The sequence below is a fragment of the Enhydra lutris genome, unplaced genomic scaffold (assembly GCF_002288905.1).
Source record: "Enhydra lutris kenyoni isolate GAN:26980312 unplaced genomic scaffold, ASM228890v2 scaffoldscaffold17, whole genome shotgun sequence".
In the NCBI taxonomy this organism is placed as follows: domain Eukaryota; kingdom Metazoa; phylum Chordata; class Mammalia; order Carnivora; family Mustelidae; genus Enhydra; species Enhydra lutris.
Window position 1 is genome coordinate 24,159,156 of NW_019154101.1, and position 13,227 is coordinate 24,172,382.

Genomic DNA, 13,227 nt, shown 5'->3' on the forward strand with positions numbered 1-13,227 from the left:
ATGAAACTATGAGCAGCAGGCCTCTGTAAGCAGCTGATCAAACCCCAGAGATGTGCAGGGCTGGCACACTCTGGCTAGAGCCTGTGCTTTGGTATTTCAGAGCCTAACTATGTCATCCTTCTGGAAAGGAGCTAATACAGCTGAACTTATCCAAGAAACTTTTCAAGCAAAGGCCAGACTTCTAATACCAGAACATAGAATATTCAGAAATGAAAGTATATACAAAAAAATAATCAAAGTTTTTCTATCACCACATAGCAATGAGCCCAGTCCTGCTGTTTGCTGAGATGGCTCCAAGGCAAAGGCTGGCTTTCAGTGGAAGAATATAAATGTATATATAAATATAAAAGAATATAAAAGTCTGGAGTGACACTGTGCCGCTTTGTAGGCAAACAGAGGAAACAGAGGCCTGTGGTTACCATTAGGAGGCTGATCTCCATATGTGATTGCTTATCCCCCGTGCTTTTCCTGGCATTGAGCCGCTAAATCATCATGTTTTGAAACAGTTCCTTGTATGTCCATGAAACAGTGGAGTATAGAACGTTGAGAAGTGACTTTCTTTATTGATAAGACCTCTGAAAAAATGGTGATAAATCGCTCATCCTCTAGAGGAGAATGAAACTTGGAATGAAATTCACCCATTCCTTTCACTTTATGAATAAGATTCTAAGCAAGATCCTCGCTCACCCTCCAGCTGGGCATGTTCTTCATAACAACCAACTGACTGAGCAGGAGGAGAAGACCTTGGGAATAAAGGGAAATGATCAAAGAAAATGAAGCAGCTCCAGAGACAGAGAAAAAAAAGAAGCAGAATAGAGACCTGGCTTGACATAAATCACCTGCTACACTGGCCAGGGTTTGAGTTCCTTTCCCACCTGTTTTTCCTCTTGCCCTGTGTTCTATATCGAGGCAAAAAAGGGAATCCTGGCATCATGGGACCATGAGGAGAGAATTAATCATTATCCAAATAATTATCTTGATGTTGGTTGGACAGGTTTTACAGATGCTTATTAACAGGAAAAAAAAATACTGTTTTTTAACCCAATAGACCTGTACTATTATTCAATAGGGTAGCCATCAGCCCCAGTGTTCAGTTTCAGTTAAATACAATTAAATAACAGTGTTCAGTTTCTCATTGGCATAAGCTTCATTTCAAGCGCCAGTAACCACATGTGACTAGTAACTACTAATTTGGAGAATGCAGAAGAGAATATTTCCATCTCCACAGAAAGTTCTCTTGGATAGGACTACTCTCAACTAGCCAAAGAACTATCATCACTGACATTATGCTAGCTACTGTTTATTGAGCACTTACTGGGTGCTAGTGTGTTTGTCTTTTCCCAAGAAGTAAAAATAAAAAGTAAACACTCAAATGTGATTTGGGTATTGAAGCCATTTTCAAGCTTATTGAGAAAAATATATGTTCTGTACCTTTGGTCGCTTCATTTTGTTATTGCACCTCTATAAAATAAGGACTTTGGGGTCAGTCTGTAAATCCAGCATTGAAGTATTTTTCTGGATGGTGTAATCCAAAAGGATGTTTCCTAGGCTTTGTTTTAGTTAAAAGCTTTAAAGAGAAATACAATATTATCTTAATCTGCAGCTACCCCTTGTCCCCTTAAAAAAGTCTGACGGACAAAAATATGTTCTTCTCAAAATAAATGAGTCCAGATTTTCCCCCTAAATTTTGAGCAAGGTTTTTTTTTTTTTTAAACGTTTTTGATATGTAGTTTTATTATGCTGCCTATACAATTGTCTACTCCTTGGTACCAAAAAATATATATATATATACATTTCATTACGCATATGAAACATTTAAGAAATCTGTTAATTCCTGTACCTTGAATTCAAATGCTGTGCTGAGATTATTTAAAAGAGAGCAGGAAGAACTACATAAAGATTCTTTCTGCAGGATGGGGGTAACATGCACTTAATCTAACCAGTACATAACAGAAGCCCAGTTTGCTGGGTACGTGTGTGCCCGTGTGCATGGTTCGAGATACGTGTGTCTGCCGTGTGGCCGTTTGCTGTATATGGCTTTTGTCCCGTAGTAACAAACACTGTACTGCCATTTCCCTCATGATGTTGCTTTTATTTTTCATGTAACTTTTCAACAGACCAGAAGTAAATTTGAAGAAATATTCTGGCTGCCTCAAGGATATTGAAATTTCAAGAACTCCATATAATATACTCAGTAGCCCTGATTACGTTGGTGTTACCAAAGGATGTTCACTAGAGGTTAGTTTGTTTTTAATGGCTTCCTAACACTTTTGTCTCTGATTTCATCTACTTAGTTTGGGGACTCTTACAGGGAGCGGTCCCTTGTTAATATATTTTAAATTCCTACCAACCCTAGTCCTAGCTATGCTTAAATAACAAAGAAAGATTGAAGCACTTCTATAAATTACCAAAATTGAATAAATGTAGGAAATGGTGTGATAAAGACCCAATATTGTGAACCAATTTCCCACATGTGTAATACTTCATAGCATGCATTTTTAATTTAATCTCTCTTCTGGTTCTCTCTTCATTTCCAATATTACTTTTCCTTTTTCCTCATTTCTGTCATCTCTTTTAGATTGATTTTATCTTTGTGTCTAACATGTGACTTTATTAGCGGCCTCAAATTTTTTTCCACAGTTTTTCCACATTCCACATCCGTGTTACACAAATAACAAGTAGCCATTTACACCATAAACATTAGTGCATAACATCTTGTCTATAGTTTGAAAGTCAAACCTCCTTTTCTTTGAAAATGGCACAGATTAGGAACCATCTACAAAGAACATCTTTGACAGGACTGCAAAGTTCCCTGCTGTCAGGTATCTTCAGTAACTTTTCTTTGTTGCTGAAGCAGCTCCTGAGTTCCATTTAATTCCTCTGCCTTGACTCTTCACTGGGGGCTGACTCACAAGAGAGAGAAACACACATCCAGCTCCACTCTCTTAAAATGTCCATAAGCAAGAGCCAACAGTCGTCAGGAAATATTAGGAAGAAGTTTATGGGCATCCTAAAAGTTTGGGGTTTTTTTTTTATGTTAAATATATCATGTTTATACATTTTAGATTACCCTGATATGACAGAACTATCCATTTTAGTGTTTTCTCCAACTGGAATTACTGTAAGGCATGGCTATAGAATGCAGGGAAATGAAGGGAGAATGAGGAGAAAGAAAAAGTGAATCCATTCCTGAGACATGAGCGGTAAAGACTGAAACTGAACATTCAGGGTCTTCATAGTTAGAATCTTCAATTTAAAATCAGCCATAGAGATCCACCATGAGAAGCTTGGGGATAAGAAATAGGGAAATACAGAACTGAAACTAAGGATTCACGCCGGCTTCTTTAAGAAAGTTTTACCAAGACTTTTAATCTTCTGAAGCCTAACTTTTATCCATGTCCAAAAGATATATGCATGAGGATGGAAAACTGTCCAGAAAATGAATAGCCTGTATGTGTAAAAATGATAATTCTGTAAAGGCACTTTTCAGTCACCAGGAATTATTTTACAACTGAAATATGAGGCAGAAATGATGTGGATAAATATTGAAAAGTCTGCACAGTAGTTTTATCTGAACTATCCAAAAGTCTATGATTTGAAAATTGGAAAAGAAAATAGATGATACATTTTACAGCACTTATGTCACTTAACTGGGCCTGGAAGACTGTGGGGGGGAAATGTCCTCTGTGAGAGGATGCCTTGCTTTTACTCCAGCAAAATCCAGGACTTTTAAAATGAGCATTTGAAGCCCTCAAAATGCCCAGCAACATGGGCTTGCTTAACTAAATCCTAGCGCATTCCTGTAATGGAATATCCTCCTGCCATTAAATGTGATGAGAAGATCTGTTTTCTGAGAGAGATATCTACTACATATGCAGTGAAAGAAAGAATTTACCAAAGAATGTGCCTGTCAGGATTCCGTTTAAATATGGAGGGGAGGAGAGAGTAAGAGGGCAAGGTTATGAAAAATAAATGAATGAATGTGTGCGTAATGAACAGATGAATGAATGAATGAATAAATGATAAAAGCTATATGCTTCTACACAGCTTCAAGATGGGGTGATTTTTGCTTTCTCTCCATAAACAATTAGTTGATAGATGGTATCCAAGGAATTATGAGAGTGTTTTCCACAGAGATTTAGAAAGATAGATTTAGACCAAAAGAAAATGTTGTCTGTCAGTGACAATCATTTGTATTTTAAATCAAAAGTGCTCAAATAAAAGCAGAGATCAGGGACACCTGGGTGGCTTAGTGGGTTGAGCATCCAGGTCATGATATCAGGGTTCTGGGATGGAGCCCCGCATTGGGCTCTGTGCTCAGTGGGAAGCCTGCTTGAGGATTCTCTCCCTCTCCCTCTGCCCTTCCCCTGCTTGCTTGCGCTCTCTCAAATAAATAACTCTTAAAAAAACAACAACAACAACAAAAAAAAACCAGGCCAGAATTTTTATTTCAATCCAATCTGCTCAGAAAGTTCAGTTACACCCGGAAGTGTGTCTTCAGTTGCTCCCAAGCTCTCCATGTAACTGTGAGTTTCATGCTTTCCCAAACAGTGTATTTCATGGTGACACTGAATGCCTGGAGGAGGGTAAGTGAGACAGAGAAATTAAGTTAAATTTTCATTTCTGATCTTTTCTTCTCTTTTTCCCTTTTACCCACAGAATGTTTACACAGTCAGCTTCCCCAAGCCTGGTTTCGTAGAGCTGCCCCCTGTGCCCATTGACGTAGGGACAGAAATCAACCTGTCCTTCAGCACCAAGAATGAGTCTGGGATCATTCTCTTGGGAAGCGGAGGGACGCCAGTACAACCTCGGAGGAAACGAAGGCAAACTGGACAGGTACCCTCAGACCTCGTTGATGTTGCATTTTCCCTAGTACTTATATAAAACAGTTATTTTATATGGAGTCTGGTGAGACATTTAGGTTGTATAAATTGCCTTTGTATTTTTAGATTTGCATCATTTATTTCCACTCTCGTCTTTTTTACGGCAGTTCTCTCTGCGAGGATTTTCCTTATTGGTCAGCTCTAGGTGTGCGGATACTTGTAATTGCACCTTTATTTTGTATGGGCTTAGCATATCTATGTTTAAGGAGAGAAAGCTTAAAATATATTCAGATTATAATACTCTTGTCTCAGAGTCCAATTACTTACTGCATCTGTAGATATTCTGCTAAGGTCCCTTAAATTCTAATTTGAATTCCTTCTAGGATCTATTTCCAAGTTTTGCTAGCCAACGTGATGCAGTCTATTGAATTCTGACCCACTCCAGCCTCTCTGGACACAGAGAAAATGGACTTGGGGTAGGAGAAGGCAAATAGAACCCAACCCACACAAGCAGAGTCAGTAGCCTAGGCTCAGGTTCACTCATGACCTGAAGAGAAAGCCCACAGAGTAAGGTGTGAACTTCAATTTTCATACCCCATAGCCATTTGGTTCTGTTAAAAGCAATCTCTAAGGCATCATAACTCTTTACTGCCTTGATATCCCTCCAGCACTTTTGATCTTATGTTTTTAAGTATATGCGTTATTCCATTTAATCTTGTTTTTTCAGTGAAAGAGTTCATAGGAATTATCTAGGCTGCCATTACCAAAGAATGGAATGCTTTACAAATATGTCCTTAAATATGCATGCATCCTTATAAATCAGGCTGTGTTGTTTGTGATTTTATGTGTTTTAAAAATCACATTTATCCTTTAAAACCGAGTAGTCAGTAATATGGTTGACCCTTCAACAATGTGGGAATTAGGGACACCAACCCCCTCACTTGGTCAAAAATCCACATATAACTCTTGACTCCCCAGTGACTTAACCGCAAAGAGCCTCCTATTGACTGGAAGCCTTGCCCATAATATACTCACTAGAGTAACATATATATATCTATTATATACTATATTGTACACTGTACTCTAAAAGTAAGCTCGAGAAAAGAAAATGTTATTAACATCATAAAAAAGAGAAATATATTTACAATACCATACTGTATTTATCTAAAAAAAATCCACATATAAGTGGGTCCACACAGTTCAAAGCCATGTTATCCAAAGTATTATATAATAAATCTTATTCTTCTCCCCCCAAAAATAAAGCCTAAACAAAATAAATTTCAAAGATGTATAACCACGAGTAACTTGGGTTATCTCAGGAATAAAGAGTATTTCATTATCAGAAAATCTAAAAACTATATAAACATCTCAACAGCTGCTAAAAAAAAAACTATTTGGCAAAAATTAATACTCATTCCTGATTTAAAACAAACAACCCAATATAACAACGTGGATGGATATTAGAAATTGAAGAGAAATGAGGGAAAAAAAATGTACTCCACACTGTATGATGCCATTTTTACAGACTTCTAATACAAGCAACACCAAACAGGCGCTATTGGCTGGCTCAGTCGGTAGAGCACGTGACTCTTAATCTCAGGATTGTAAGTTTGAGCCCCACTTTGGGTGTAGAGATTACTTACAATCTTCTAAAAAAGTAACACTAAACAATGTAAACATATTGTTTACAGATATATATGTGAGTTTTCAAAAACAATTTTTAAAAAGCAAGGGAATGATAAACATAAAATCCATGTTAGTGGTTACCATTGAGATGGTGAAGCTGGGGGATGGTTTTGGGAGGAAACTCACAGGAGATGCAATGGGTTGTTTCTTAAATTGGATGTAGTTTTACTGGTATTCATTTAATTGTACGGTTGTGAACATGGCTTCATGATTTACATGTATGTCTCTTATATTTTGAGGAATGTATCAAATAGTCATAATAAAAATGTCCTTTAACATAGAGAGGGAGGAAAAAGTGTTATTTTCTCTCATTTTTTAATACACATAATAAGCACTGAATACACATAATATTTAAACTTCCTCTTAAATGCCTTGTCTTTAAATCCTGAAAAATAAAATTATTTTCTCACTATTATAAATGATAAGCTAGTTATAAATAAAAGGACCAGATCAAACATTCTGAAGTAGATTTTCACTAAAGGATATGTGTTTCCTAGGTCATTGTCAGATGGTTAAGCACCACCTACTGTCTCCAAATTTCTCCTCCTGGACACTAAGAAAATGGACTTAAATCACCAGCTTTCAGGATTGGTCTTAAAATAGACCCATTAAAACAATTAAAAAGAAAATATTAAGCACTGTAATGCAAAGTAAATTGGAAATAATACGTTAATGTTTCAACATTTTAATGATAAATACTTTTTTTTTTTTTTTTTTTAAATCTCAGAGTCAGTGCTATTTAAAAGAGGAAACAGTGTTAAATAGTTCCTGTCTGTTGTAGAACCAGTGCTGGTTACATTGACATATTTGCTTTTCCAAAGCTAATGTTTTGATGCCATGGGGTTATCTGTGACTGTTCTGCCAAAGAAGTTCATTATCTCGAGCAATCAGTCCAGCTCAGAAAATTTTAATGGAGTGAGTAGTTTGCAGTTAGTTGCCCCTTTGGTGGATGGTGCGCTAGTCCAGATCCTCTGGACCTTCTGTGTTGGACACACAGCTGCCTAGATGAGTCAGTAAGTCATCGATAACATTCTGATGTTTGACTGAAACGGTCCACCAGCTCAGGTGACCCAGGGATGACGGAGAGATCATTGTGCAGCACGTGCCCTCCTGCTCCACAAGAAAGGGAGCACGCATGGCTTCAGCTTTGGGGATGAGGACTGCATTCAGGCTCCCTGGGGTTCATAATCTGATCTCAAAACCATCCTGGTTGCTATAGTAACGGTAGCAAGAGGAAAGCAGTCATGTTTGTGGATGAAAAATTGTCTTCCTTCTCTCTAAGTGTAGGAGACAGGTTACACGTGGGTGATAGCAATCTATTCAACCAGCAATGAGAACAAATTGAAGTCTAAACACTCAGAATGCCACGAGATGGGGAGTCAGATCTGAGGTCCGGAAGCGAGCTGTCCGCTTGCGAATATAAGGCAGAGAGGAGGTACTGACACCCTTTGTTTCCAGTGGGTTTGGTGAGTTAGAGAACCCCGTGCAAGCACAGCTGTTACCTGCAGACTGGCAGATCTGCTTTGCAGAGACCTCTGTATCACACATCTGCTTTCCACATCCTCTAACAAGTAAAAATGGTCGATGACTCAAAAGCTATTTCCAGCTCTAAGAAAATATTGAGTCTTAAGGTCCCAGGTAAGATCTCTGAGCCAAGGAACCTGCAGTTCTGTCCGGGAACCTGTAAAGCTGTCCCGGTTGAGACTCGCCTTAACCTTCCATGACCCCTTGCTCTTGCAGGCCTATTATGCGATATTCCTGAACAAGGGCCGTCTGGAAGTGCATCTCTCCACAGGGACACGAACAATGAGGAAAATTGTCATCAAACCCGAGCCAAGTCTGTTTCACGATGGGAGAGAACATTCTGTTCACGTGGAAAGAACAAAAGGGTAACAACAGCTCTAGACAACTTGTCCTGACCCCCATCCACTCCCCTGCTCACACGACTCTCTAGACCTTTGCGTGTGGTCATACAGTGCATTGCAGGGCTGTTGAGCAGCATAATGTCATCTTCTTGACATTTCATACTTCCGAGAGCCTCATTTAAATTGGCCCCTAGGAATTCTCTCCACGTTTTTACTCTGTGCAGTTCTCCACTCTCGCTTTGGAGAAACCGACTGCATCTTCTGAAGCTATAGATAAGAAAAATCCCTCCCTCCGCACCTCTCAAATATTCTCCGCTCAAATAAGGGATGCGCAGAGTGAGGCCCACGGAGGAGCTCAGCTGGAACTGGCCGCCTTTGCAGCTGCTGTTTCGTTCAGGTTCCAAAGCAGTTATGGCAGCTGCTTAGAAACCTGTCACAGAGCCAGAGTGTGGCAGGCAGCTGCAGGACCTCCTGAGAGCCTCTAAGTGCATGCCTCATCCCTGCACCCTCCCCCGCCCAGACCAAGGGGTGCTGGGGTCCCTGCAGAGTGGAACAGAGCCCCAGAGAAAGACGGGAACAGGCTGCTGTCCCACCTCCTCCCCGGTGCACGGAGGCTGCCTCTCTGAGGGGCCAAGAGAGCACTTGCTTCCCAGCCCTGAGTCACAAAATTGGCAGTACCCACGTTATAAACTGATCTCTCATTTCTCCAGAATTCTGGGGCACTTAATATTTCCTTTATTGGGAAAGTCGTCTGTATTTTCATCGAAATGTTGTATGGCATCTCAGGTAATTAATTTAGAAGGACAGTTAGAGAAAAAGAAAACAGAAGCCCAGAGACTTCAGCCCTCGAAGCCTTGAGCAAGCCATTTAATTAGACTGAAGACATAGAAAAGACCTGGAAATCAAATGTGAGAAACCTCAAGACTCAGAGGATATTTTTAAAAAAACAACAGTAAGAATGTGTAGCAATAGTTCAGTGAGCAGATGCTATTCTATATAGACCTATATTTTCTAATTATCCTCTTGTGTGTAGAACAGTTTAGATAAGTAATAAGAAGGTTTTATCTTCTAATGATAAAGCTTTCCTTGGCTCATTTTTTTTTTTTTATAGAGAGCATTAGATGGTGGGCTGAATTGATACTAAGCTTTCTTGCAGAATGTCTAATAAGTGAGATGTTTAGAAACGATGATTAAGAAAAATAAGGGATGGATGTTTGGACAAACTAAGAACTTTTCCTAACCTAATAGCCAGATATTGTGGTCATGGTCTCTGAGGAGGAATGCAGACTGAATTTTCTCATTTGAATCTTAGAGACCTCTCTAAACTATTGTTTTACGTGTCTCCCAGACGAGATTTCAGGTTCTTTGCAAAACGTTAATCCTTCTCGTTATCAGAAGGACTTTGTAACATCTTTAAATTTTAGAGAATCTTGATAAACAAGTGCAGATTTGAGAAATATGGTTGACAAAAAGAAGTCATCCAGAATAATGTTATTTTGAAAGTATTCTGCCATTCCCACTGCATTACGATGTTGTGCTAAGGTGTCCTTTTAACAGGTGTCTCTTCAGGAAGGGCATTTTATTATGCCAACTTCACAGCTGTTGGCCATTAATCCAACCTTTATTTGATTAAGTTCGGTGCATAGTACATCCCTGAAAACTGGTCATTCGGTTAATTGACCATATAAACAAACAGTTTTGCCATTCGATGCTAATTAAAGGATAATGCATTGGACATATTAGTGGGTAGTCACTGAACTCTGTGGCAAAGCAAGAACACATTTGCTACCATAATGTCTCGTTCAAAACTCTGAGGTCAAAACACAATCATCACCTATCCTTTAAGCAAGTGCTTCAATTAACTGAGTAACCAGAGATCGCTAACGACCCTAAGAACTTCACCTAGAAACATTTTTTAATGCTCCATGCCTATTCTATGGCACTCCCTGTGTCAAACACTAGACACTTCCTTTTAACACCTCCATCTGTGCTCGCCAACTATCTACTCTTACCCTTTTGTGTGACCTCAAAGATTGTATTATTTTGCATTGATTATGATACTCTTGTTAATTTGGAAATACTTGCTTTCTCCCAACACTATTCAGATCATAAATGTCAATTATCGCTTCTTTTCCTAAAGTCCTGGATAAGACAGTAATTTGAATACCACCTTATAAAATGATTGGATTTTTACCAAACGTAGAGGCAAACTTTTCAAGATTGTTCTTGCCCTATTTTCTCTCCCTCTGCCTCTCTTTACCCTCCCTCCCTCCCTCACCATCTCTCCTTTTCTACCCCTTCCTCTGCAAAAATCTCACTTAATTCACTTTGATGTCTAATTCTGTGGTAATCCAGTGATCCCTGCTTTCTATAACTGTTTTGCCCTCTAACCCTTCTGACCCTGACTCCATCTAAGTGGCCAGTACAGGACAAAAGCATTAACCCCTACGAGTCTAGAGTGGATGCATAGGCAAGTATTCTCCTCTGTGAGAGCATTCTTCATACAGGTACAGAATTAGGCTGAAAGCCACAAAGTTAGATCAAATATTTCAGGAAAAATCTGGGATTTCCAGAATGGGGATCATGATTTGGACACTGCAACCCAAGTATTTTTTACCATCCGAAATATGTTCAATCAAGATAAAATTACAAGGGCCCCTGGGTGGCTCAGTCAGTTAAGCATCTGAGTCTTGATTTCAGCTAAAGTCATGATCTCAAGGTCATGAGATGGAGCCCCGGTTGGACTCCATGCTCAGTGGGAAGTCTGCTTGGGGTTCTCTCTTTCCCTTTCTCTCTCGCTCTGCTCCTCCCCCTATGCACACTCATATAGACTCATGTGCACGCTCTCTCTCTCAAATAAATCTCTTTTTTAAAAAAATTAGAGACTTTGTTCTTCATGTAAATTACAAATGTCTGGGCACCTACTTCTCCTAATATCTTCTTGCACATATATAACCCAATTGGTGGTCATTTGAAAACAAACGCTTAGACCCATATTTCAAACAAACAAGAAACCGAATATTAGTAATGAGATGTTTAATCATGAAACTCCAAGAATCAACTGTTGAAGTTGTAAGAAAATATAGCTAACTTGTCGTAATACTAATAGTAATGTTTCTTATAGTGCTTTTTGCATAATAAGTCCTCAGTAAAGAGTTACAGAATGAATACTTAAAAAAGAGGAAATACACCAGAATCATAATGGACACAATAATAATGTTCCTCTTTACAAAAGAACTAAATGCATAATCTAGTTTGATGCTCCTAGAATGTAAAATACAAGCAGGATTTAGTTATAGTCTTCCAGCAATGCCTTTATTAAGTAATATAGCTTCCGTGCAATTCTTTAATTAATGTTTCCCATGGCTTAAAGTAGGTATTTTTATCCTCGTTTTATAAATGAATGAAGTGAGATTGAGCAAGATTTAAAAACTGGCCCAGGTCACACAGTTAGTAAGCTTCTACACTAATACTTAGTTCCAGTCTCTTCCTTCCGAAAGCTCATTCTCATTCTCTATCTCCCCCATTGTGATCTAGTAAAAAAGGACCACTGTAATGGTCCTTGGGGCAGAACCTGATCCGAGAGTCTACATCAGAACCATGAGGGCCTCTGGCTCTCTAAAACCTAATCGAGAGCAGAATTTGCTCTTCCTGAACATTCTTTAATAGTGGCTCAAACCCCTCATTAAAACTCTTAAACATTGCTATGTCATGTTAGTAAGAAATAGCTCTTAGGAAAAGAAAAAAAAAGGTGTGGGGGTTGCAGGGCTACTTCTCAGTGAGTCACACATGCCCAGGAGTGTTTTTCTGAAAGTCTCTTAAACCACTCACATTCTTAGCAATAAAGTTTGAACCTTCTGATTTTTGCCAACACACTCTTCCAGAGTCTGGTAAAAAACCAATATGTCATTTCCACCCATGTTTCCTTTGAAAATAAATCCAACCTGCTCCCTCTATACCCCTTGAACAATGACATTTTGAGCACCGATGACATCCTTTTTTTTTTCTTCTTCTTCTTCATTCATTTACATCTGAACGATCTCAAAGTGGACCAGTTGCTCAGGGCCATTTCAGAACATCTTTGCCCTGGTTTACTATTTCTAGTTCCACATGTGGTTTTTGGTTTTTTTTTAAATCAAGTGAGATGACATTTTAGGACTGAGTTTTCCATCTAAGTACTTTGGTTTTCTGCCCAGATATGTAGTAAGTTTTTAGTAATCCATTCGTGATCCTCAGGCTAGTGACTAATACTTACTAATAGCCTCATGCTCCTTTCGTGGGACTGGGACTGAAATTCAGAACCTTCTTCCAGAACAAAAGAAAAAATGCCTTTGGTCATTTTCATCATCAGAACTCTTTGTCTGCCTTGATTCTTTGCCCCAGGATCCAAGGATTGTTGTGAATAAGTAGCATGAGATTCTCAATGACTAGGGTGTGACTTATCTCTCATAAGCAAATTAGGGAAATGAATGAAACACTCACTAAGGAACATCATTGCAAGGAACAATTAGCATGATGCTCTTGCCTGCCTCTTCTATTCCAAAAGCTAGCAACTGGGGCTGGGTGCCTGGATGGCTCAGTTGATTGTTTGCCTTTAGCTCAAGTCTTGATTGCAGGGTCCTGAGATGTGCCCCATCTCAGTGTCCCCTCTCAGTGGGGAGTGTACTTCTCCCTTTCCCCCTACCCCCCCCCCCCCCCCGTTTTTGTGCTCCAGCCATACTCTCCCTCTCCCTTAAAAAAAAAAAAAAAAAGCTAGCAGCTATGTTTTTTATAAAATGCCCTGTAAGTGTTCGCTGTCGCATAGTTTGTCCCCCAGCAAGGAGATAATTGCTAGCACAAACCAAGAAACAAAG

General features: G+C 39.1%; 1 protein-coding gene across 1 annotated transcript in view; it reads left to right on the forward strand.

The window, feature by feature from the left end:
• Positions 1-13,227, forward strand: part of LOC111147662 (laminin subunit alpha 2) — a 502,086-nt gene that overhangs the window by 454,868 nt on the left and 33,991 nt on the right. The window contains exons 55-57 of the mRNA XM_022503866.1: positions 2,118-2,238; positions 4,660-4,836; positions 8,250-8,398. Of these exons, the coding sequence (XP_022359574.1) occupies positions 2,118-2,238; positions 4,660-4,836; positions 8,250-8,398 (447 nt within the window). The remainder of the gene's footprint in view (positions 1-2,117; positions 2,239-4,659; positions 4,837-8,249; positions 8,399-13,227) is intronic.